We start from the raw sequence: 27485 nt of genomic DNA on the forward strand, positions 1-27485 counted from the left end.
CTCCCCAGGTCCAGCTCTGAGTCTCTTCTGCTGCTCCCGATGTCTGCTATTTTTTCCAGCACTAATGTCATATGGACAACGCTGCAGCCAATCAATGAGTTCAGCAACTCGGGCAGAGCCAACGATACGCTGTAGCACCGTCGATGTGACGTCAGAGCTGCAGAGAATAACAGACACGGGAAGCAATGGCAGAGACTCAGCGTTGGACCTGGGCAGGGTAAGTAAAGAATGTGTTGTTTATTTTTAAATAAACTGCGCTGGGGAAGAGGGGTTTTCTGAAATCAGAAAACCCCTCTAAAACCACATAATAGTGCCGCTTAGTAGTGCCCCACAATATGTCACATTCAGTAGTGTCACTAGTGTACTTTCTCCAATAGTACGCAGACATATTGTAGTGTCTCATATAAGTACCCATTGACAGAGATCCCTCTCTAAAAGGGATTTTGTCATCAGTCAGAACATTACGATACCAGACCTTCTCCAACTGTGGATGAAATCCATGCTACCATTAGAAATGAAAATATGCACAAAATAGGGTCAATTTTACTGCCAAACCAGAGAATACTGCAGCCACAGAAAAGCTTGGGCATAGGAGAGTCATCTTTTTCTGCAAATAGTGAATGAAGCGCAGTAGCATTGCTCTTCAGCACTCCTTTAGAGAGGCCTACCGGAGGATTCTCCTGCTTTACCTGTGGGCCAGTCCAAGCCGGACAGTGCCCATGGTGGCGTTACCCTGGACGACATTCAGCATGCAGCAATCATGTCTGTGCATCTTCCCATCCATTTGTTCCAGCTTCCATGATGATCAGTCGCCCATACAAGAAGAAATTCATTGAATTCAGATTCATGGTCTTTCTTGATATTAGTAGCAAATTTTAATTTTTCCCCATTTCTCAATTCCACATATAAAAAAAAAACAACTTAACAGTAACCAAATACCAACACTACACCACATTCAGTGCATCGTCACGTCATTACACGGGGTAGACACTACTACTTTCTTCCTTACGTTAGTGCTAGAACTTATTATATTGGTTGGCCATGAGAAAATCAAGGCTAACATTTTCTGGACTAAAGGTTGTCCTAAACCATCCGGCTACAGTGGACGTTAATAATCTTCAGGCTCGGTCTATAAAAAAAAATTCTGCCTGTCCTTTAGAAGTTATCAAGTGCAAGATGAATACTATTTTATTATCTTTCAGGAGATTCCTTCATGGCCTCCTCAATCAGATGCGAAATTATAAAAGTGGTGACATATTTGGAGCGAGGCAAGGAGGCTCAGAACGGGGAAAACACAAAGTCCTAGGTCCTCAAGTAGGTTTGTTTCACTGGAACGTTTTACACCTATATAAAAAAAATGAATACATACAGGGCGTTTGCAATGACAAAGAAATAAATTAACGAATCATCTTTTGAGTTTCAGTCCTTCTTGGCCAGCTCACATTCTCGCTTCACCCGAGAGAAAGGTCCAAGTTCCTTGCAGAATATGAAATCCCAAAGTACTCGTCCCCAAGACGTATGGTAAGGCAGGGTGTCGTAGTATTCAGCAGCAATTCTACGGACCTGTCATAGCGAAAAACAAAATAAATGAATTTATTGCACCAAAGGAAGAAGATGACAAAGATCAAAGATTAAGAACTAATTTAATCTATACTATAAATAGACATTGTAGCAATGCCAGGTAGGCTGGGGTTAAATCCTAGCTCTGCAGGCTTTGATTAGTGCACTTGGTTAGCTCTGAATATAAACAGGCTAGGTGTTCATCTGGGTCAGTCTGCTCAGGGAAACTGACCAGATTGGATGTGTCTTGAAGTTAAAAAGATAAATATATATAAGGAAGGGGTGCACAATGTATCAAATTAGATAAAAAAGGGTGCTATATCCTGCACTGTATACAACAGCCAAGGACATCAAGAGAGAAAAAAGAACCAATGCAAGAAGCGGATATGCACATCAAGATGTAAACAAATAGTAATACACAGAAAGGAAATAAGCATGTGATATCAAAACATGTGTAATTACAATAATCTTCTGGGAGAAATACTTCATTTTCAGGAACAATTTCAAGGGTGCCAACACTTTCGGGCATGGCTGTGTGTGTATATATATATTGTAGGTGTTCACTCTCTCTGGTAGGCATTAGGCCTTAAGTAGCATTCACACATGCAATGCAGGGTCATTTGGATGTTTTTGTTTGTCATTAAGGTTTAAAAAGAGAAAACACAGTAGTTTGACAATAAATGGCGTCACCCAACCAATAACCATGAGTGGAGAAAAGATTTTTTTGTTATGATTCATATTCTCTGAAACAAGGCCAAGAAAGGAAAAATTCTGCCGCGGTATGTAAACTTTAGAGCACAACTGTATATTTGCACACTAACTGTATACTGTATATTAGAGTTTGTGCAAATCGATTGTCAGGACCCAGTCCAGAGGTCAGGTTGCTAATCTGTGGCCGCTGGTCGGGAACATTGAGAACCGCCACCTACCTCCCGGCATCTACTGATCTTCTTTTGATTTGCTGGCCTGGCATAAAGTCACATGTGCGTCACATCACAATGATTGCATTGTGCCAGGCTGGTTAATCAAAAGAAGAGCCGCAGATGCTGGCTCTTCAAGGATCAGAGAGAAATCGGCTTCTTTCCCCATTCATGAGCCAATTATTCTCCTTCCACTCTTCCCTCCAGAACTCATTATTCAAGAGGGGAAGGTGCTGAAATCTACCTAGGTCAAAGCAAGATGGACGGACTGCCAGTATCAGGTTACAGAGCCCATTAAACTGTATGGAGAGGGAACGGAAGAGGAGGAGTGAGGGACTGGGAGACTGACAAAGGGCAAAGAAACAGCTTCTGGCAAGTGATGTATCTAACCCCAGAGCTGGAATCACAGCTACGCAGCTCAGTACTGTTTTTAATATCCTCAATGCTTCTGCTTCTGTCTGTGTGCTACACAGAGAAAGGAGAGCAGGAATCCCTCACGTCTGTATGTGCGGTGTATGTAAGACATCATAGCAGCTAGTCTCCACACCCTTGTTAGGAGGCAAATGAATATTAGCGATAGAGCCTGCAATGAGAAAAACTGGTGAAAAATGCAGGATAAAAGTTAAATAATGGCCAGAAATAGTGTTAGTCCCTATACCCATAACAGCTTATTCTGCAAAACTACTTTTAACCATGAGGACAGTAGAGGTAGGAATTTGCAGAATGAGGATAGTTTAGTAGCAGAAGAAGATTGCATCATGTCTGAACTCAAGGTGACTGCATTTATGGTGCACTTAGGTAATGTGTTACCAAAACGATCAATTTTTTGCTGACAGCAGAGTCCGATCGACCGGTCCTACCTGAAAGCTTAACTGCACTTTGGATCTATGACTACTGCTCCTAGCAGCCTGGACTGTCCGTGTCACTGTGAGAGCAGAGGTGCCATCATTGATTTAGCGCCACAATCTGGTCTCACCTGACTACCTGCTCTCCCTCAGCTCCCCCCATAACTGCAACCAGGGGTAATATTAATCATGTCCTCGTACTGTCATTTATGTAATAGCCATCTCCAAGTTTTGCCTAAATGAGTAGTGTACAAATTATATTTTGTATGTGTTATTCACCTATTGGACATTGTGAGCAGTAATAATTGAGCTTCTGCAAATACATGAAAATATGATAAAACCACCGGCACAGCTAGGTGGAAGAAATATGCAATTCTTAGCTGGAGTACATTTATATACAGAGGTATGGCAGCTAACATAAGGAGAACAGGGGTCCCAAGTACCCCGTTGGGATGCAGTGGCGTCAGCTCGTGCATGTTGCTATTATCTCTTTCAGTCCCATAGACAATGGACAAAGTGTTATACTTTTCCCCCACAAATAATGAATGGAGTGCATATGCAGAACCACCACTCCATTCAAATGGGGGGACACAGGACCCCTCTTCTCAGTATAGCTCAGTATCTAAGCACATTTATCACCCAGGTGCTGGAGGCCTCTCATCTAATGTGAATGGCCGCCTAAACCTTCTAAGTGTGGAAGACAAAGAGATACACCACTTAAGGGGCTGGTACGCCTTTGTTAATTGTCAGCTTAATGCTTTTTTCTACTGAGAGTTATTCTTCTGGACTACTCCTCCTGTTTGACTGATGGCTTCTATGCCTGAAGTTACACAGCATGGATGCTGTCAGTCAAGAAGGAGGTGGCAGAACTGGACGGGGAATAGAGCTGGCGTGACATAGGCTTCAGATCTACCATAGCTCTTCAGCCTCATTTGCATATCAATTCAAACCCTGATTTCTCAGTGACAGAGGAACGGACCAGCCATGTAAACGTATTGCTGGACTTGTCTTCGAAAGAGCTACATGCACATATAAATAGTTTGAGGGGGTGGGGGTTGAAATCCTGCTGATAGATTCCCGTTAATGAGGAGAGGGGTATACGTCTCTGCCAGATATCTCTGGCCAGGGCTTACCTCTAGTGAGGAGAAAGGATTGAGTATGCTGGATTTCAGCACATCTTATCCTTCCTTCCCCTGAGATTAGGGAAGGGTCGCCATACTTTCTACAGATAAGGTGGTGAGCTGGACCTGCCGATATAGGGTTGTTTGGACCACTTTGCTCTAATGTGTATGGGCACCTCTGGCACAAGAAAGCAATATAAAGCTCTGCGAAAATGTGATGGTTGGGGTCTTACCTCTGGAAGCTTGCTGCCTGGTATACTCGGAAAGTCATGATGTTCCATGTGGTAGCCAACATTGAAGGTTAGCAGGTTAAGTGGTCCGTAGTAAGAATAGGTTTCATAACCCTTTAAAAACATATAATGTTCAGCAATAAAATGTCCAGATATTGGATGAAAACCCATGGACAGAATAGATCCACCTAGTAAGTAAACAACAGGCTTCAAACCCCACAAGGAATATATCACTAAGTCAAAGGAGAACTGAACAATTGCATTGATAACTTCCATTTGTGTGATGGGTTTAGGATTGACGTATAGCGGGCGAAGGACATAGAGGAGAGGTTGTAAGATGATCCAAATTATCTTGCGTGTTGGAGTGCAGAAAAAGTTCCCCTCGAAATCTGTTGGGATATCCACATCCAGGCCATCTCCCCCGAGATACCGGTGGTGGTCAATGTGGTATTTCTTGAAGGATGTTGAGTAGGGCACTGCGATCGGGAGGTTAGCAAACATTCCAAATAATCGATTCCATCGTGCTGACTTGTTACCAAAAGCAACATTGTGAGAAATGTCATGGATGGCAAGAGTCAATGAATGATTGATCACACCTCCCAATGCATAGGACCAGAAGAAGAGCCACTTCCAAGAGAGATCACGGACGAGATAACAGCTGAGAATCTGTACGAGTACCATGCACGAGACGGTCCATTTCAGCTGTGGGTCTGGTCCCATCAAATTCTTGATCTGTGGGTATTTAGCTGAATAAAGAAAAAATACATTGTATGAGGTGACAATGAAATGGGAATTCAGAGGGCAACCTTAGAGCCCGATACTTCAGCAACTTACATTGAATCTAACGATCTTGGCCAAATCCAGACGTCAGCCAATACTGACATTTGTACGGTATAAGCAACTAAGCACTAACACCTCCTCTCTTAGGCCTCATACAGACATCTGTTTTTCAGTACATGTTTTCATGAGTGTTGATATAGTGTTTATAGATCTTACTTTACCATAAATAGTAGTAATAGCCATAATTTTCAACTTTTCTACCACACGAAAGTGGCGTAAATCTCTCCTATGCCCACTTCTTGATTCTGATTTATATTGCTTTTTGGGATAGTCGGCTTGCACACAGGTCCACCAGTACTATATCTCCCTCAGCTTTTCTCATTTAGAATGCCAAATTTGCCAGTTCCTATGTTGGAGTAAGGGATGTTTAGTTGAATAACTAAGACGATTGCAAACTTAAGGCTAAGACGGCTTCAGATTCGTATACAGCAGACCCGTATGGTTGATTAACTCCGTAGTGGTGGGCAAAATGGGATCAATGCAGTCAGAGACACAGACGTTCGGTTCCATCAAGACGTCTCCTGTTCTTTATTGTTGGTGTATAAAAAGAAAAAATGTAAAACCTATATATCCATGCCCAAAACATACATTATCCCCTGCACTAACTATACATCAGCTTCCCTGGCTATACAGGTGGCCTTCTACCACCACTCCAAGAAATCCCAAAAAGGTCTTGTGTTGCCTCACACCTATAGTACCATCAGGAGACCAGCGTCCTCAGTCACAGAGTCTCTTAAGCAGACACATTCTCACCCTTCAGTTTTCCTCCATCTTACGCTGGGTTAAGACAGGAGTATTTCACGGGTCCGTATACTAAACCGCATTGCCTGGACTAACCGCGGGTCTCCCGACCTGAACTTACAGTTTCATTGACACATACAAGCAGGGCTGTGGAATCAGTAAGCCAAACCTCCGACTCCGACTCCCTCATACACGGCTCATGTGTAAGTGATAAATTTACTGTAGCACAGATTCATCTCAGCTAAAAGTCCAGACCCTTAGATCAGGAATAGGACAGACATGTATAGGACATTTCATAACTTTCCCAAATTCTTATGACAAAATAATCCCCACAAACTGCATTGAACTACTGTACCCAATTTATTATATATTTTAGGAGTCGGAGTCGGTCCCTTTTATACTGAGTCCACCAAAATGGGCTCCGACTCCGACTCCACGACTCCGACTCCACAGCCCTGCATACAAGGATGTAAGTTTGAGGTTGGGAGACTCGCGGTCAGTCCGGGCATTGTACGGACAGTAAAACATACCCGTCTGAGCCTGACCTAAAGTGTACACACCGCAAGCTTTCCCAAACCAAACCGAACACCTAGACTAAGTGAGGACTAAAAGAAAACCAATGGAAGGACAGACCAGATATCCAAACCTGCCTATTTTCCCATAAAAAAATTAGGAATTATTTAAGCCCCTAGTAAACTATATCCAGCTTTTCTGGATGAGATATTTTATTTTTTTATTTTTATATAGCGCTAACATATTCCGCAGTGCTTTAAAATTCAGACAATTTACAGACAATATGGGCACTGTCCCCATTGGGGCTCACAATCTACAGTCCCTATCAGTATGTCTTTGGAGTGTTGGAGGAAACCAGAGAAAATCCGGAGGAAACCCACACAAACACAGGGAGAACATACAAACTCCTTGTAGATGTCGTCCTTGGTGGGATTTGAACCCAGGAGCCCAGCGCTGCAGTGCTGACCACTGAGCCACCGTGCTGCCCATATATACTCATCTTTCTATTCCTTTAATTGAGTATTTTTCCAGCCATAAAACTGTTTGCAGTTAATAAGTTACTCAGACAGAGATGCCAATCAATAGTGATGACTGCGCCGTGCACATTACCATCATCCAGTTTGCTAATTATTATCAGGGTACAGTAACGGTGCCCATAAAGGCTGGGACCAGGAATGTGTAATGAAGTCCTATATTTATGGCCCTATAAGGTATCCAGCTACATCTCAGCCACAGACATCAGCAGATTGCGTCGTCATCTCCCCTGACATTTACTAATGACTTTATCAGAGCCATATGTAGAACAATAACCACATACCGCGATGTGTCAGGTGCGGCCGGCGATGGCCCAACGTTGGGGAAGAGAATCGGTATTTACATAATGGTTCAGGCAGGTACTTTGCCCAGTCATAGAGATAACAACTCCCTTCCTCCTACATGAGCGTTGTTGTGTCGTTAGTTCCCCCTTCTCCACCGCTGACTCTTCTTCTGTACATGGCCATATTCATCCCACATAATCATTCCCCAAATGATCAATCAGAGGCCATATAACTGAGGTATTCCCTTTTACAAGCATTAAAGGGGTATTCCCATCTCCAAGATCCTATCCCAATATGTAGTAGGTGTAATAATAATTATATTAGCAAATACCTCCAATTAGAAATGTAGTATAGTTCTTCTGATAATCTATGACGCTCACCGCATGTGCAGGGCATTGCAGTAGCTTAGGTATCCATGTTTACGGCCATTAACAACTAACTAACTGGCTGTAACCATGGATACCGAAGTTAATGCAATGCCCTGCACATGGGGTAAGCGACATAGTGAATCAGAAGAACTATACTACATTTCTAATTAAAGATATTTTCTAATATTAATATTACACCTACTACATATTGGGATAGGATCTTGGAGATGGGAATACCCCTTTAAGCCTCATTCACACATCCAGTTTTCTCATACATGTGCTATCTGTTTTTAAAGGAGTTTTCCAATGTCGGAAGATCTCGGCCTCTCGGCTGCAGTGTGTTTTAAAAATACAAACTACGCATTACTCACCCTCCTCAGGTCCAGCGCTGAGTATCCACCAGCTCCCGATGTCTGTTATTGTCTGCAGCGCTGACATCACGTAGACACCGCTGTAGCCAATTAGTGAGCTCAGCAGATCTGCCCGAGTTGACGGTACGAGGCGCCCAGCTCACTAATTGGCCACAGCGCTGTCGATATGACATGAGCACTGCAGACAATTACAGGCGCCAGAAGCAGCGGCGGAGACTCAAGTCAAACTGTCTCTTAGGCTATGTTCACACATCATGGGTTTTTGAGCGCTTTTTGATGCTTTTTTAATGCAAATTTTCTGCTGCCTTTTGCAGTACCAGCAATGTCTATGAGATTCCAGAATTCTCTGTTCACACATGATGGGTTTTTTTGCTGCGTATTTTGTGCCTTGCTTGGTTTTTTGGAAAATAGAGCATGTCACTTCTTTCAGCGTTTTTTCTCCTATAGGAAGTAATGGGTGGTGAAAAAAACACTGAAAAAACATACCAAAAACGCATCAAAATTTGTTTCAGCGTTTTTGATGCCAAAATAGAATGAGGTTCTTTTTTTTCACAGAACTTTATGTACATGCATAAAAAAAGACAGAAGGACAGTGAAAAAAACGCTGAAAAAACGCATCAAAAAAAGCACCAAAACTGCAAGAAAAATATGCAAACCTCCCTTGGGAGATCAGGTTTTGCTGCAGATTTGTGATGCAAAACAAACCATGATGTGTGAACAAAGCCTAAGTGTCGACATTCAGAATTACTGCATGTCACACAGCTTGGGTATCTGATGTCGAGGCTACATCGCACTGATGGCAGGTTCGTTTCACTGTCAAATCCCTGTATCCAAATACCTTGACCAACATGACGTGCTAGCAGCCCAGCTGGCATTTAGCTCCCGGGCATATATGCAGATTGGTGCAGTGGCTGACCCGAGGGGCAGCACCTTACACCTGCTAAAACCAGGATTTCACTTTAAAGGGTTATTCCCATCTTCATGGATAGGTATTGTCGGATGGATCGTGTAAATACATCACTTTTGCAATTCACTGTTTATTAAAATTTTCAGCCGTTTTTGAGACATTAACACTTTTCTTTTGATTACAGCTGTTGCTTGGAGACCGACCACCGCTGATGGACAGCAGAGAGCATGCGCACAGTGCTTACAAGCTCTTTTGTATTGATCTTGTAAATACTGGTTTGAAGCCGGCCAGGTTCGCTGGAACGCGCCGTTACTTCCTTATCCAGGCCAGCTTCAGCGCAGTGCTTACAAGCTAGACAGCAGCGGTGGTCGGTCTCCAAGTTGTAAACAAAATAAAAGTGGTAATGTGGCGCCCCTGAGGGTTTGGTCGCCACAGAGGTACTGCACCTCACCCAGAGGTGTGGCATCTCCTTCTCTCAGGTAAGGATGGAGTACTGCCCGGGACCCCAACACCTGCACTTAACACTACACTACTCCAGGCCAGCTGGAAGGGCAAGATGCACTTCTTTTGCTGCCCCGTCCCTGGCTGGAGTGGGGGGAACCAAAAGTGAGGAGGAACCAGTAGTGGGTGTGGGTGAAGGACGTAGACAAGGGGAGCACTTGAATAGGAGGTGTATATAAAGGGGAGGCATCTTAGAAACAAAAAGTAAGTCAGTGAGTAGTAAGAGAAGGAGGAGAGGAGGGGAGCAGAGTCTCTTCAGGAGCTCTGCTCCAGATTGGGGCCTAGTGAGAGAGGCCCAGGATTGAGAGGGGAGCAGAGGAGGAAGGCTCCGGTAACAGAAGGGATCCCAGGGGGTACGGTGAGTGCAGGACGTAACCCGTACGCCTGAATCTGCCAAGTGTCAAAGGGATCAGGCCGCAGGAATGGAACCGGTCCCTGGACCAGCCGTGTTACTCCAGGTCTCGGCTGGAAAACCGGAGGCTTCTGCACTTCCATGGTGCAGTTGCCACTACCGCACCTAAGCCGCCGTCAAGGGCACCAAGTAGGTCCGGGAACTCCAAGTTGCCCAGAGGGATCTGAGAGTACCCGATCGGGACCTTGTGTGGCGGGACGCAGAGCAGGAGGGAGAAGACCCAGCGCGAGAAGTTGGTCAAGGAAGGAACATAAAGAAAGGGGGTCCCATTAAGTGCTTCTGATATACTTGAGGGAGTGCTGAACCCCTGCCAGGCAAACGCAGTGCGACGCGAGAGGCTGACACCTGGACAGTGTACCCGAGGAACCTAAAGAACTGTGAGTAAACTCGGATGACTGCACTCCACTGTCTCTGTCAGTTATTTCTACCATGCTACCGCTCCTGCACTACAACGCCCAGCATCACCATCTGCACCTACACAGCCCTGGAGCTGTGCTCTGCCTGTGGAGAGCCGCACCAACCCAGCTGCCCTAACATCCGCTCCAGAGGTCTGCAGCAGCGCCGGTACCCATTACCGGGAACCACAGGTGGCGTAACGAGACAAACTGTTAACAAACCCCTTTTAAAGAGTGACCCAGAGGACGGGCCCGGGAGCCGACGGCCGTGACATCCCAAGAAGGTAAAGGCCCGGGTACCAAGTTTCCCCCATATCCCCCTGGGCGAGTCAGTGACATGCCGAGAATGGCTGTCAATTTTGAAAAGCAGCAAATTGCAAAAGTGCTTGTTTTTTTTACAAGCTCTAAGTGATAATACCCATCTATGAAGATGAGAGTAATCCTTTAAGGTCTACTGCCAAGTCCCAGACACAGGCACCATAAAAACTGCAATAAACATTGGTTTTCATAAGGAAGGGTGGTGTATTACTAGGTAATTGTATATCAGCCCTCGGTCTAATATGTAATTAATTATTGCTTCATAAATGATTCACTGCATAGTGACAATACCAATATTAAATACAATGTCAATCTTAGGTACAAACACGGTTCACAACACATCCATAATTGCGGGCTGTATCAGATGTCCACCATGACACCTGTGCATTGTAAACCAGCACCCGGCTCACACTGTGACAACAAGGGATTCGTTTTAGTTTGGTGCCCGGTACCTCCATGACGATAAGTGAAACCTGACACAGTTGTGTGATCAGGTGAAGCGAGACAGATCATCTCCAGGGTGTCCGGAGCAATGTTATCTCCCCTGGTAAAGTCCGGGCACCATTCTTTACAACGACGCCACTCCAAAAAAAAAAAAAGACAAGGATGGAGAATACTGGACTGGAGAGCACCAGTCCGATGACAAGTCTAATGTTGGCCTAATGTTGTAATATCACTATTACTATTCCTAAACCATTAATGGTGGTGACAAGATTCAGACATCTCTTAGGCCTGTGGTCCCCAACCCTTCTCACCTCTGAGCCACGTTTTTCAGCTCTTAGAGATGGTCATGAGCCAGATCAGTAGTGACATCCATGCCCCCTATTACCAGTATAGTGACGAGCCAAAGCTTCACTACAACAATCACACTGAGATCTTGTGCCCCCTCCTGTTATGAATTGCTACAAACACTAAGGAAAGATAGGAAAACTGTCCCTACAATAGGACTAAGCTGATTCCCTACGATGCAGCGGGGGACCTGTTCCTTGTGAACAGACCCGCCTAAGTCCTCGGCTAGTCTGAACGCAGACCTATAGATATAAGGGAGGGGTACCTACAAGAACTAAGGACTGGGATATAGTTGGACACCTCCTAGCAGAAATTGTAGCAGAGCAAAGACAAACAAACAAACAGAAGTACTAGTGGTCAAAAGACCAAGCAAACTACAGAGTAAGGTACAAGGCACCTGGCTAGCTTAAGAGTAAATGTAACACTGAAGTCCAGCAAGGCCACTAGGGCGGAGCTGGATTATATAGGCAAAAAGTCATGTGACCAGCAAAATAGAAAAAACTAACAGGAGGGTTATAACAGTACCCCCTCTTCTATGAGGATCCTCCGGATCCTCCAGGCCCAGGTCTATCAGGAAACCTCCTGTGAAACGCTCCGACAAGTCTAGGAGCAGAGACATCATCCGCCCTTACCCAGAAGTTATCCTCGGGACCGAAACCTTTCCAAGCGACGAGATACTGCAATCTCCCTCTATGCCATCTAGAATTAAGAATGCGAGAAATTTCATATTCACCGTCTTCCTCCACCGGAGGAACAGAGACAGTGGCGTCCCTATCAGAAACATCAGCTTTTTTCAATAAGGAAACATGAAACACCGGATTAATCTTCCAGGAGGTAGGAACCTCCAACCTAACAGCAGATTGGTTAACTACCTGAAGCACCTTAAACGGACATACAAACTTCGGGCCCAATTTCTTAGAAGGAATCCTCAACCGCAGATTCCTAGAGGACAACCAAACCATGTCACCAACCGTAAACAAAACCTCTTGACGTTTCCTGTCAAAGTACCTCTTGGATTTTTTGTTAGCCTCTTGAAGGTTACGACGTACATCAGTCCAAACTTTCTCCAAATCACCGGAAAAATTCTCCTCCTCCGGCACAGCCGATACCAATTTGGAGAATGACCCAAACGACGTATGTCTCCCAGTACAACAAAAAAAGGAGAACACCCAGCAGAAGAGGATGTATGGTTGTTAAGAGCAAATTCAGCAAGCGGCAGAAACTCAGACCACCCCTCTTGATTGTCTGCCACAAAACAACGCAAGAACTGCTCAACATCCTGATTCTTCCTTTCTGTCTGGCCATTAGACTCAGGATGATACCCAGATGAAAATGACAAATGGACTCCCAACCTGTCACAAAAGGCACGCCAAAAACGAGCCACGAACTGAGGTCCCCTATCGGAAACAATGTCAGTAGGAACACCATGGAGTCTGACAATTTCTTTAACAAAAGCCTTAGCGAGTGTCTTAGCGCAGGGCAGTTTGATGAAGGGAACCAAGTGACACATCTTGCTAAAACGGTCCACGACCACCCAGATAACAGTGAAACCCTCAGAGGCAGGAAGGTCTGTAATAAAATCCATAGCAAGATGCGTCCAAGGAGCACTAGGAACCTCCAGAGGGCAAAGCAACCCCGCAGCAGGAGCATGTGAAGACTTAGATCTAGCACACACAGTACATTGACGCACCCACTTAATGACTTCCTTCTGCCACCCAGGCCACCAAAAACTGCGACCTACAAGTCTCTTAGTCTCAGAAATTCCTGGATGACCTGCCAACCGAGACTCATGACACTCCACAAACAAATCTCTCCTAAAGTTCCTAGGCACAAACAACCTCCCATGGGGAGTGTTAGATGGGGCATCCTCCTGGGCTTTCAGAATCCCATCTTCCACAACGGAGTCCAATGCTGCTATCACAACACCTTCCTGTAAAATGCTCTCCTCCTCCTCTGTACCAACCATGGGAGAAAAACTGCGAGATAAAGCATCAGCTTTTAAGCTTTTACATTCTTGGTACCCGGGATGTAAGTAACAGAAAAATTAAACCGCGAAAAAAAAAGTGCCCACCTAGCTTGAAGGGCATTCAAGCGCTTGGCAGCATCAAGATAGATCAGATTCTTATGATCAGTAAAAACCTGAATGGGAAACTTAGCACCTTCCAAGAGATGACGCCAATGTTCAAATGCGAGTTTAATCGCCAGCAATTCCTGATTACCGACATCGTAATTAAGTTCGGTCTCAGAAAATTTTTTCCTCCTTGTTTTCCTGAGACAAAATAGCACCGACCCCCACCGAAGAAGCATCAACCTCGACCAAAAAAAGACTTGGTCTCATCAGGCTGCATAAGGATGGGGGCAGAACTGAACCTCTCCTTGAGATACACAAAAGCTTCAATGGCCTCAGTAGTCCAGTGGACCGTATTCGCACCTTTCCTGGTGAGATCGGTCAGCGGCTTAACAATTATAGAAAAATTCTTAATGAATTTTCTGTAATGATTGGCGAAACCCAAAAATCTCTGTATCGATTTCAAACCAATAGGCCTAGGCCATTCCTGCACAGCCTGAACCTTCACCGGGTCCATCTCAAAGCCCTCGCTGGAGACAATGTAGCCCAAAAAACTAATTCTCTGCACAGCGAACTCACATTTCTCCAGCTTAGCAAAAAGTGAATTGTCGCTTAACAACTGCAATACCTCACGTACGCTCCGCCAATGAGACTCAAGATCCGGCGCAAAAATCAAAATGTCATCCAAATACACCACCACATTCTTACCGATCAACGGTCTTAGGATGTCATTAATAAGGTTCGGAAAAAACGCTGGTGCGTTGGTAAGACCAAAGGGCATAACCAGATTCTCAAAATGACCCACTGGAGTGTTAAAAGCAGTTTTCCACTCATCACCTTCCTTCATACGTAACAAATTATATGCCCCCCGGAGATCAATCTTAGAGAACCACTTGGCCCCCACTAACTGGTTGAATAAGTCAGGAATTAATAGCAATGGGTAGGGATTGCGTACTATAATTTTATTAATTTCGCGAAAGTCCAGACATGGACGTAAACCGCCGTCCTTTTTTTTTTACAAAAAAAAAATCCAACAGCCACAGGTGACTTAGAAGGTCTAATGTGACCGGCGGCCAAGCTTGTCTGTATGTATTCCTCCAAGTCCTTTCTCTCAGGGATAGTAAGATTAAATAAGCGACTCTTGGGAAGAGTCGCTCCAGGGACAAACTCAATAGTACAATCATAGTCCCTATGAGGAGGCAAAACTTGCGACTCCTCCTCAGAAAAAAACTTCCAGAAATCCTGAATAGGTACAGGTAATTCCCCTCTTTCCACAGCCGCAATGCGACCGTTACAACATCTATCATAACACTTAGGACTCCAAGACTTAATTTCATTGGTAGACCAGTCCAGTACAGGATTGTGCAATTTTAACCAAGGTAACCCCAAAACCACTGGAGCAGGCAAATTATTTAAAACCGCCAAATCCAAATTCTCTTGGTGGATACCATTAATGGTGAGGGGAAATTCAAAAACCTTGTGAGTAATACATTTCAAGGGAGAGCCATCGACAGCAACCACAGAAATAGGAGATGACAAAAGTTTGGATTCTAATTTAAATTTTTCCAAAAAGCCCTCATCAACAACATTGAGTGTAGAACCACAATCCACAAAAACCCGAAATTCAATCAACTCCTCCTGGAATGAGGTGCTTCCAGAAAGAAATACTCCTTTTGAGTTTAAACAAGCTATGCGGGCGTAACTGACCTCTTTTTTTTTTCTTTGTTCAAACGAAGCACACAGTTCTTAATAAAGTGGTCAGATTTACCGCAATAAAAACACAATCCTTTAGCAAACCTGCGGTCTTTTTCCTGAGAGTGGGGTGACATCGCCCCAATCTCCATCGGTTCTCCACCCTCCGAACAGACCCTCTGAAAAATAGGAGCTGCCATAGTAGTAGATTTCTCTTCATTACTCCTAGCACGCAGTCTCCTGTCCACACGTATGGCTAATTGCATTGCCTCCTGCAAGGTTCCAGGTTTTGGGAAGGCAATCAGCAGATCCTTAACACTTTCACCTAGACCCTCAAGAAACAAACATTTTAATGCTGAGTCATTCCATTCCACTTCAGCCGACCATCTTCTGAAGTATGTACAATAATTTTCCACATCACCTGATCCCTGCTTCAAACGTCTTAATTCAGTTTCAGCAGATGAGACTCGATCAGGATCATCATACAACGACCCCATAGCAGAAAAAAAATCTTCCACAGATCATTAGGTTGTAGAGAAAAGGCCCATCCCTGTGGTTCTTTGCGCAAAAGTGACATTATAAACCCAATGCGCTGTGATTCATTCCCCGAGGATTTGGGTCTTAAACGAAAATAAAATAAACAAGCGTTTTTAAAGGAAAAAAAATCTTGCCGTTTACCATAAAAAAAATCTGAAAGTCCTACCTTCGGTTCGACAAAATGCACTCCAGGACAGCTACTCACGTGTTGCTGGAGCTCGGCCACCTCCAAAGACAGTCCCTGCAGGCGTTGAGCCAACACCTGAACCGACACCATGCTGAAATCTGGATTTTTTTTTTTTCCTTAGAGAGTTTTATTTTTGGGCTGGACTTACTGTTATGAATTGCTACAAACACTAAGGAAAGATAGGAAAACTGTCCCTACAATAGGACTAAGCTGATTCCCTACGATGCAGCGGGGGACCTGTTCCTTGTGAACAGACCCGCCTAAGTCCTCGGCTAGTCTGAACGCAGACCTATAGATATAAGGGAGGGGTCCCTACAAGAACTAAGGACTGGGATATAGTTGGACACCTCCTAGCAGAAATTGTAGCAGAGCAAAGACAAACAAACAAACAGAAGTACTAGTGGTCAAAAGACCAACCAAACTACAGAGTAAGGTACAAGGCACCTGGCTAGCTTAAGAGTAAATGTAACACTGAAGTCCAGCAAGGCCAGGAGGGCGGAGCTGGATTAAATAGGCAAAAAGTCACGTGACCAGCAAAATAGAAAAAACTAACAGGAGGGTTCTAACACCTCCCTTATAAGCAGTATACTAACATTTAGGGGCTCCCTCCAAAAACCATTCAATAATCTCACATCAAGCACTCCCACCACACCATCAACGTCAAGCAACCCTGGCTGCATCTCCTATCTCCAGCTTACCATATTTATCTGTCCACCACCACAACCAGTGGATGCACGTCTAGGTCTACTCACAAGAGTCATCATCTGGAGACCTTCTCTTCATAGCTATTTGGTAGGCCTTGCACTAATGTTCCAAGATGTCAGACAGACACAAATCATACATCATGAGGCTTCAAGCTTCAAGGCTTCATAGGTTGGGGACCCCAGTCTTAGGTTAAGTGCACACTGAAGTTTTTTTTAGGAGGTTTTGGAGCAGAAACTGAACAGAAACTCTCCAAATCCACCTCAAAAACACAAAACTCTTCAAAAAGTTGGAGTTTCTGCAAAATTTGTTCTCTAAAAACTCAGCAAAAAGAATCTGTGTGCACATACCCTTAGGCTACATTCACACTGCGCTTTTTTTGAGGAGGTTTTTTTTTGAGTGGATCCTCTCCAAAATCCTCAGAAACAACTTGGAAAATTCTCCCATTCATTCCATTTCTATGGGAAATCCACTTTGTCGTTTATACGAGGAGTTTTTGAAAAACGACTGGTGGAAAAAAAGAAAGAAGCGTCTCCTGATGAAATCGGTTTCAAACTAGTCACTGTCGCATCAAAAGGCTACAAAAATGGCTGCAGAATAAAAACCTTTTCAAAATCAATTCAGGAAAAGCTTCAGGAAACTAAAAACGCCTCCAGAAAATCCTCAAAGAAGGAGTATCTCTTGAATTGGTTTTCCCTAAAAAACCTTGTAATTTTTGACCACCTCAATAAAACTCCGTATGAATGTAGCTTAAAGAGTGTGTGAACACCATGTCTTTTTCAGGTGAGTTTTGTCTGGAGCCCGCCAAACAAAAGCGCTAAAGAAACAACCAAAAGAATGTACATATGCGCAGCAATGTAAGAACGACTTGCTGTGAACACATTCCATCTTTTTTAACTTAAAAAAGTTACTCCAGTCTAGGGGAGTCAGCCCTTGTTAACATACTTCTGTCTTTCATATCTTATTGTCACCCAGCTGTCAATTTATTCATAAATGTTTAGGAGGAACAATACAGAGATGTAAGAAAAGAAGCCCAGAATAGTTATATCATGGGAAATATTAGTATTTCCTAAAAACAGACAATTCCGGAGAACCAACAGTTTTTCTGTAAGCCAGGTGCAACGATTGGGCTTTGAGCCAACTATTGAGAGATTGATGGTACCCACACTGGTAGTTCTGTAGAATGGCGCACTATAGGTATTAGATATCTCATTGTCTATAACAAGCTCAACAGGTTTCCTTTTGTTTCCAGCATCTAAATCTCAAATTATTACCTCTTCTTACAATATGATGTTGATATTGGCTGACTCTTATGTTGGACAAAAACTTTCCACAACACAACAATCACTGTCAATGTCCTCATACACATTTGACATCTCCTTGTTCTTATAAATTCTCAAGAAAAGAGGGGTATTGAATACCATTGTTTACTGTCTATGGCCTAGGTTACCGGCCACCTCTGCAGTCTAGCAACGGTGGCTGAGCATGAGCAGCTTTCTAATAGAGCTGCCCGGATCGCTGATCTCAGCCAGCTTCAGTGAAGCTGCACGCCTCCGATACTGCAGAGGCAAAGCCGCCTCATGCAGCAACATCCGAGAGTGCGCAGTTTGGGTAAGAGGCTCAGTGATGCCGCTGGTCCAAACCGTCCATCAAGCAGAAGCACAAAGCTGTGCACGCTTGTCAAAGATCAGACAACCCCGAAAGTGCTTCATTTGGTGAGACCAGCAGACAATCTAATGTGTATGGGGTGCTTGACTCTCACCCAACGGATGATGTTGGGGAACATAAAGATCGGGCATGTAGCACTCAAACGTCTAATCCTTTCATATTACTGCTGATAGGCTTAGCTGAGCATTCCTGAGTATGGGGGAGACGGGGGAGACAGTTGTTGGCTGGAAAAGCGATTTATGGGGTATGGGCACATATATTGGAAGTTTGGACTTCAAGGTAACATTTTATCACCAGTGAATTGCAGTAAAATTGTGGATTTAACACAGACTCATTGGTTTCCTATGGAAAAATCTCTTGATTTAATACTCCAACAGTTTTTAGAAATTGGCTGGGACGAAATTTGTAGCAATGGTCTGCTATCACTGAGGTCATACTGCAGTACTCATACAATTTACCCGTCACGGCAATACCGCGACAGAGAGGGACCAGACGATCACTGGTTAGAAGTACTTCACCATCTTATTAAACAGTGCAGATTTTTTCCTTGCTAGCAGTGCAAGGGTTAATCTATTCAGTTGAAGCTCCTGGAGCTTTCCTACCTGGATTGTCTCAGCTGTTCAGTGTTGGCCACTCCCCTCTACTATATATGCTTGCCTCTGGCACTTAGGAATTGCCAGTGTTAGTTCTTACTGCCTGGTGTGAAGTCTGTGGTTGAAGTTGACGTTTGGAGATTTGCTCAGGAGATGGTTGCTTGAAGTTTTGTTTGTGTGCACATCCTCATCCTCTCTTATTTGGTTTCTCCTTCCTTTAACTCCCCTGTGTTCCACTCTGTTGTTTGGTGAGTGTATTTTGTATGATTGTTGTTTTCATTTATCCCTGTATGTTTCCACTTGTTTGTCTGGTTAGTGTATTTATATACACTTCAGCTTCCCACCTTCCTGTGGGGGAGGGGACAGGTAAGGGTTAATTTAGGAGCTTAGTAAGGCACGTGAACCCGGCGTCTCCACTTTCAGGAGTAATCCAGGGGACAGGGATAGACTAAGGTGACCCTAGTTCTAGGGACCTGTTTAGCGCCCACAGTCCCAAGGTACTCAGTGACATTACCATAATTTAATGTCCTCGTGTAGCATCGCCTTAGAAGGACAGATTCCACTTTAATGCTCTACAGACCTGTAGAAAACATGATTTCAGACTACTAAAGCAAGAGTGCATCTCCCATGGTCCTACATCGCTGTCGGAACTACTGCCATCTAAGTCCATTTTACAAGATCTGCTGTAGGCCAAAATGTCATCTGTAATGAGGAATCTATAATACACTGGATAGAGGCCTCCAGGTTGTTGTGCGGCACAGTCAGTGATCTGTCATGAACAACTTATTAATTGGGTTCTGAAATTAATAGGACCTATTTTTACCTTTTCCTGAATCCTTCTAATTAGAACTCTCACACGGCAAGTCTGGACTTGCAGGATACAGGCGTAACATTTGCTCCAAACCACAAGGGATATATCCTTCCACCTTCCAAGACACTTTTTTAATTGTATTTTCTTTCCTTCATTTCTCAGCTTTCCTAGAATCGTGAACAGTAGGACCCCGCTGATTCTACAAGAATGGCGCCAGTCTAGATGAAGAGTGTGCTGAATTATGATGAGCCAAATTCAATAAGAGCTGTGCGCCTTTTAAATAGTTGCACCATCACCGCTGTGAGAAATGTACGATTCAGGGACTGGAGTACATTTCTGTTGTAATTTACGCCTTTTTTTACTAGCGGAAATTATGATAAATTTGTCTGCCGCACTTGGTCATGCCGATGCCCTCTTCAGTTAAACTTCATGCACTTTTCAAAAAGTTTGTGGAGCTGGAGGAAAGATTCCAAAAGTTGGAAAATGTTTGTGCAATTAACAGCTGTGCACAATTTTTGCATAATTTCAAGCTGTTTTGTACTAATTCCCAGTGCATCTCAAGGTGATGGTGACTGCTGGATCACAATAAGCGCTCTCGTTCCTTATTATTCAGTCACTTGGAGAAAAGACTTAATTAAAATCTATTCCTTTTAACCCTTTGGTAAAGAGCTGCACATATATAGAGCCATTTTAGAAATTATTACTATTATCTAGACCTGATGGATGTGGTGCATTTATTTTACAGGACTGTTTAAATAAGAAAATGTGGATTCCTATGATAACATTTCACTCTTTTTTGCTTACTATAAATATAGATTAGTATTTTTTATTAAATGTTTGGTCCATGTGCTGTTATAACAGGAACTGGGAAAAAGTGTGTGATGGTGTGACCATGTTCCCTAGGTTCCTGGGTTATACTGTGTAAATAAACCAGGAGGCAGTTTGGTAGTAGGGAACTGTGTATTTTCCCTCCCCAGGTGTTTGGGATGACCCTGGATAATCACCTGCAATGCTCAGGTAATGTATAAAAGGACAGCAAGACCGCAAGAGATGGCTGCCTCTGTGCTCCTGGGAAACTGCTGTGAGTAAAGCAATTGTTTGGTTTGGAACTGTGCGCCATTCCTAGTTCTGGTTAGTCAGGATTTTGCCTGTTTAGTTAGCAGACAGCCGGTCTAGGATTTATTTTGAATCATTAGTATTTTGTTATGCTTTTGCATAGACCAAATAAAACTGGTTGCGGCCAGTTGTATCAAACCTGGCTGGTGTGAACTGTGTCTTATAGTGCCTGAAGTGTCAGTCTAGCCAATGAGATGGTGATCCTGTGAGCTAATCCCCTAATTCTGTCACATGCACTGCGCTGACACAAAACTCCAACAGGTTGTATGAGCAAGAGACCGACCGATGGGGATGGGCAAGAGACCGACCGGTGGGGATGAGCAAGAGACCGACCGCTGGGGATGGGCAAGAGGCCGACCGGTGGGGATGAGCAAGAGACCGGCCGCTGGGGATGGGCAAGAGACCGGCCGCTGGGGATGGGCAAGAGACCGGCCGCTGGGGATGGGTAAGAGACCGGCCGCTGGGGATGGGCAAGAGACCGGCCGCTGGGGATGGGCAAGAGACCGGCCGCTGGGGATGGGCAAGGGACCGGCCGCTGGGGATGGGCAAGGGACCGGCCGCTGGGGATGGGCAAGAGGCCGGCCGCTGGGGATGGGCAAGAGGCCGGCCTCTGGGGATGGGCAAGAGGCCGGCCTCTGGGGATGGGCAAGAGGCCGGCCTCTGGGGATGGGCAAGAGGCCGGCCTCTGGGGATGGGCAAGAGGCCGGCCTCTGGGGATGGGCAAGAGGCCGGCCTCTGGGGATGGGCAAGAGGCCGGCCTCTGGGGATGGGCAAGAGGCCAGCCTCTGGGGATGGGCAAGAGGCCGGCCCGCTGGGGATGGGCAAGAGGCCGGCCCGCTGGGGATGGGCAAGAGGCCGGCCCTCTGGGGATGGGCAAGAGGCCGGCCGCTGGGGATGGGCAAGAGGCCGGCCCGCTGGGGATGGGCAAGAGGCCGGCCCGCTGGGGATGGGCAAGAGGCCGGCCCGCTGGGGATGGGCAAGAGGCCGGCCCGCTGGGGATGGGCAAGAGGTCGCCCCGCTGTGGATGGGCAAGAGGCCGGCCGCAGGGGACGGGCAAGAGGCCGGCCCGCTGTGGATGGGCAAGAGGCCGGCCCGCTGGCGATAGGCAAGAGGCCGACCGCTGGCGATGGGCAAGAGGCCGGCCGCTGGCGATGGGCAAGAGGCCGGCCGCTGGCGATGGGCAAGAGGCCGGCCTCTGGAGATGGGCAAGAGGCCGACCTCTGGGGATGGGCAAGAGGCCGACCTCTGGGGATGGGCAAGAGGCCGACCTCTGGGGATAGGCAAGAGGCCGACCTCTGGGGATGGGCAAGAGGCCGGCCGCTGGGGATGGGCAAGAGGCCGGCCGCTGGGGATGGTCAAGAGGCCGGCCGCTGGGGATGGGCAAGAGACCGGCCGCTGGTGATGGGCAAGAGACCCGCAGCTGGGGATCAGCCAGAGATGAACCGTTTGCTCATTGAGTCTAATAAATGTTTGTTGGAGCAGATAAAGGTGCTGGCAGAAAAAACTTCAGCCCAGACAGAACCAATCTCTGCTGAGAGTATAGTGTGAGCGTCAGTGCAGAAAATGACACCTAAAGATAATGTGAAAGTGTTCCTCACAATTTTTGAGAGAACTGCAGAGAGAGAGAAACTACCAGTAGGCAAGGACATTGTTTTCTACTGCTGTCAAGGACTTGGTCATGTGGCTGCCAATTGTCCACTAGTGGAAGAACCCATGGCATGTGATAGTGAGTGGAGAAAGTCACTGTTTGCTAGACCAGCCCTTTCATAGTACAGAGAGACAAACTGGCAGTATGAGGGACACTCAGTTAATGCTCTTTAGATTCGGCTAGCCTGGTGACTGCTGTCCGTGTCAGCTTGGTGGGTAGCATAAAATTACAGAGAAGTTTAATGGGAGTCATCTGCATACATGGGGACATTAAGGGTCCATTTACATGGACCGACCACGATATCACCACTGATCGGTAAAATTTTACTAATCGGCGGTCGTCTAATTGCAGACAAAAGTAAACGATGCTCATTGAGCAATCTATACTAGATCGGTCAGCGTGCATAGTCTGCTATAGTTTTCGACAGCGCAAGTCCTGTTTACACAGGATGACGCACCACTGAGAAAGATTATGTTTATGCTGCAAAAAAGATCATTTCACCAAATGAATGAGTATTTTGCTCGTTTATCGAGTGATCGGCAGCCTGTGTACACGGCAAGATAATGGTGAAACGTGCGTTTTTAACAACGGTTCACGATTATCTCTTGCCCCTTAAGGATTATGCCACCACTGTCCTGTCTTTTGAAACCCTATGTGGAAAAGTGACACCTGAAGTCAGAATGGTAAACACTTAATGCACGCGGTGATTACTGGTTGTGACTTTCCTTTGTTTTGGCAACTGTGGGTAAATTATGCTACAAATCTGTTTAACCAACGCAACTGTATCTGTTACTGACTCGGTATCTTAGGGTAAACTTGAAAATCTACAAGCTATAGGTGTGACCCTGGGTAAGAATAAGACCTCTCCCTTCAAGGCTTTTGCAGGAGATGTTGGTGGATACCCACCTGAAATTGGTCTACCCAGTCTCCAAAGATAAATTTGGGACAGCCCAACTCAAGGACTCCACTTTAACCCATGTACGAGAAAGGTTAAAAGTAATAAATGGGGTATCCCAAAAACCTGGGACTGAGAAAGTATTCCTGTATTTTGCAGTGAAAAATAACTTGTTATATAGAGTAAATAATGAGCGAGGACAAATTGTGGAGCAGTTAATATTTCCAAAATCTCATCGCCAAAGGGTAATGGACCTACCTCGCTCACGTGTGCTAGGTGGTCATCTAGTCTATGATTAGAGAAAAGACCGGATCCTGCAATGGTTTAATTGCCCAGGGGTAGAAATATTAGGAGTCTTGCCCACATAACAGGAAAAGGGGTTGGCGTAAGCCTAAAGCTTTACAGGACACCTAAGCCCAGCTCTGCTGTTCCTCTGGGTTATGTGGCCTCAAATCAGACTATTGGTGATTTGTAAGTATCTTCAGGCACTGACATTACATTAAAGGGATTAGGGGATAAAAATCAAAAATGGACAAATATGTATTTTTTTTTTTTTGGGTGGACAATCAGTCCACGAAAAAAAAAAACATAAATGGGAATATGCCCATAGACTATAATGGATAAGTGTAAAACACAGAGCACGCATGACTAAAACGGATGTCTGGACATTTGGGGGCATTTAGGATCATTTTTTGGATATTCCAGGGTGGCTCCTTGGCGGATAATGAAAGTCTTACCTCTCATTGTAATTCTGCCTGTGATGTTAGATACTTAGATGATTGTTAAAAAGTCATCTCTACAGAACAGGACATGTGAGTCTATTATGAGGCTCAGTTGTTAGAGAGAGATCTGTAAAATTCCAGGATATTTTTTAAATCAAGATAATAACAAAGGATAGATTTAAAAAAAAAAAAAAAAAATTCTTAAATATGTTTATTATTTTAATATTGATTACTCATCTTTAGGATAGAACATCAGATCGGTGGGGATCGGCACTGATCTGTCATTAAAGGAGTTGTCCAGGTTTGCCATGAAAGTCTGCAGTTACTCTGTGACTGCAGACTTGTGAATCCTCGAACGCGCGCTGTCAGGACTCTCTAGTGCCGGTGGTGAAAGCATTCGGTCATGTAACAGCAAGTATGTGATACGCATACTTATTGCCACATTTCAACTAGACATGCGCGGCTGCACACGTCTAGTTAGAATGTGTCCGTAAGTATGCAAATCGTGACATGACCTCACCTCTGGCACGGTGCACGCCGTTAGGATTCACAAGTTTGCAGTAACATACTGTAGAGAGACTGCAGACTTAATGACAAGCCTGCACAACCCCTTTAACTCTGGCAGTTTGGTGGCTGTTTTGTGGCTGTAGTCAAAGTAGTAGACGACCCTGTTAACATAAAGAACTAAACGTAAACATTTAGGGCAGGAATTTATCATTCCCCCTCCTTAATTTTTCTACCTTAATAATATTGCAAACTATAGCTGTAATTTCATATTATTTGTGACTTTCTTCTCATTTTTCATCCCTTATTGCACATTTCCAAAACAGAGCGCTTATAACTGAGACGTTGCATCTTATGGGATGACAAATGTTTCATAATTTGATCCCAAAAATTGGTGTAAACTATGGCACAAATTATGGAAGCCCATAACTGGCATAGGTTTGGTTGCCTGGTGCATTAACAGCTAGAGACGCACCTAATTTGTTAAAAGGTGTGTACCTCCTAATAAATTAGGCGCGTCTTAATTCTGGCATATAAAATGCGGTCTTAATAAATCTCCTCCCTCACCCTACCAGATCTCTTTCTGATGACACATTCTCTGTTTGCCACTTGAGCCCCACTTCCAATAGTGTGCAGCATAATAACTGGAGGAAGCTTCTACAGTGCGTTAGTCTTGGGTACGCAGTAGTAGTTGTGCGGCAAAGATTCTTGTGAGGAACTAAATGCAACTACTTAACTTGTTCCAACTTGGAATACCCCTTTATCACCAATCCACACGATAGGTGATAACTTATAGATGGGTGGGAGTCTGATTCCAGGAACCCCACTGATTGCCAAAATGGGAAACTTTTATCCCCGTGATGATGGAGCGGGAGTACGCATGTTCGACCACAGCTCCATTCATGGCACTTTCAGAGAAAGTCGAAAAAAGCAATCCAGCATTGCTATAGAGAATGAATGGAGCAGTGGTTGAGCATGCACATTGCAGGGATAAAAGTGCCCCATTCTGGTGATCGGTCAGTGTCCAGGCACTCAGAACCTCATAGATCTAAAAGTTATCGCCTATTCTGTTCCAACGTCCTCATGTAAGCAAGACATTAAGATACTAAACCCTATCAATTAGCTTAAGGTATCTATCATAGAAGTATGGGGGGCAGCCTACAAAATAGAAGCCACCATTGTGCGCAAAGGACGAAAAAAAATCCCTGTATGTTCTGCAGCTAAATAATCTCAGAAATCACACGATATACACATCAATAACTTAAAGGAATAAATCTTTTTTTCGATCTTTGTATCACTTCTGTACTCACCCAAAATTTCTTTCCTTCTGTCCGAGTGCGGTTGGTCTGTATACACCCACTCGAAGTTATCCCTTACTACTTTATTGCCCATGATGGAAAATCAGGTTCTAGAAGAAAGATTGCAAATTTTATTATTACATGCCATTCTCATTGTTGCAAAATTCTCATTCCTGTACTTGGTTATTAGGATTCTGCACTTGTTATAATTTTCTATATTAATGTTAATACATATTTTAGTATTTAGAGTGACTAAAGTTTAAGGTTTAGCATGCTTGCACCATCTAATGTAACTCTGGGGTGAAGTAACTGCTACCTACACTCAGTTTCTCAACTATGTTACTTAAGAATAAACAATATCTAGGTAAATCCATAATCCAATATTATACTACCATCTATGTAGAGATGGTACCTGCTGAGGGTGAGCAGGTACTAGAGCCCAAAAGTCATAGGACTATCAGTATATGGTACCGTACCTGTGATGTGTCCTATGGTCAGCGCTGCAGAGTGGAACGAGAGTGACAGAGAAGGCGGAAAAGAGAGAGTGACAAGGTGTGTGACAGTGTCACTAGTAGGGGAGGATCAGTCTCACCCCGTAATCCGCACTCTTATAGGATACGCCCGCAGTTTCAACAGAAAAAAACTCTATTATAGATAAGACACCCATGTGACTAGGAGTCCAACCTGTTAGTCTTTTAAAGCGCTGAATACTTCCCAATACGATGTCACGCCCGGCAACCTGTCACCTGTTCAACCTGTTCAGCCACATCCTGCAGGGAAACTTCTTTTTTTTTTTTTAATGGAACTCAATGGACTCCTTTTATATAGTAACTTTTTTTTTTTTTAAACTTTCTTTAGGAATTGTAATGAAGGGTGATGGGCACGCGTAGCATTAGTCCAACCTGTGATGAATACAGCATGGAAGAATCGAAAATTTACAATCAGTAAACCACCCCAAATTATAGAGTGAGTCCCAAGATAGGAACCAAATCCGGACCAAAAGACCCATAATACATTACCAAAATATAAAAAGCATTAAAGTGTACAAAAAATAGGAAAGATATTATGCTAAATAGAAATAAAAAAAATATAAAAATAATCCTCTATGCATAGGACAGGGAAAAAATGTACTTACCTCTGGGGGTCCATCTGCCAGCGATGCCAAGAATGGGGCTCTAAAGTTGAGTAGAGGTCTACATGGTCAACTTCCACTCTGTTCATTGTCTAAGGGACTGCCAGATATCAGAGGGCTAAACTCAGCTTTTTCCAGCAGTCCCATAGACAATGAATGTAGAGGAGGTCAAGCATTCGCACTTCTGCTCCTCAATATGGGGCTCTGAAGCTTGAGTAGAGGTGCACATGGTTGACTTCCACTGTGCATTGTCTATAGGACTG

At 44.5% G+C, this 27485-nt stretch overlaps 1 protein-coding gene across 1 annotated transcript; it reads right to left on the reverse strand.

Moving 5' to 3' along the window:
• Window positions 1-852: 852 nt before the first annotated feature.
• LOC141154876 (sphingolipid delta(4)-desaturase/C4-monooxygenase DES2-like) lies at window positions 853-26763 on the reverse strand. The gene is made up of 4 exons (XM_073641402.1): window positions 26567-26763; window positions 26103-26200; window positions 4680-5422; window positions 853-1563 (listed from the first exon to the last, which is right to left on the reverse strand). The coding sequence occupies exons 2-4, from the start codon at window positions 26182-26184 to the stop codon at window positions 1420-1422; spliced, it is 969 nt and encodes a 322-aa protein (XP_073497503.1). The 5' UTR covers window positions 26185-26200; window positions 26567-26763; the 3' UTR covers window positions 853-1419.
• Window positions 26764-27485: the final 722 nt, after the last annotated feature.

Source organism: Phyllobates terribilis, unplaced genomic scaffold (assembly GCF_046119375.1).
Source record: "Phyllobates terribilis strain yellow unplaced genomic scaffold, ASM4611937v1 Scaffold_7__3_contigs__length_470593459, whole genome shotgun sequence".
Taxonomy (NCBI): Eukaryota; Metazoa; Chordata; class Amphibia; order Anura; family Dendrobatidae; genus Phyllobates; species Phyllobates terribilis.

Coding starts and splice junctions, on each gene's coding strand:
- LOC141154876 (XM_073641402.1), bottom strand. CDS start 26,184: ATGGGCAATAAAGTAGTAAGGGATAACTTCGAGTGGGTGTATACAGAC. Junction 5,423..26,102: donor CAGAAGGAAAGAAATTTTGG/GTGAGTACAGAA, acceptor TTCTTTATTCAG/CTAAATACCCACAGATCAAG. Junction 1,564..4,679: donor CAGGCAGCAAGCTTCCAGAG/GTAAGACCCCAA, acceptor TCGCTATGACAG/GTCCGTAGAATTGCTGCTGA.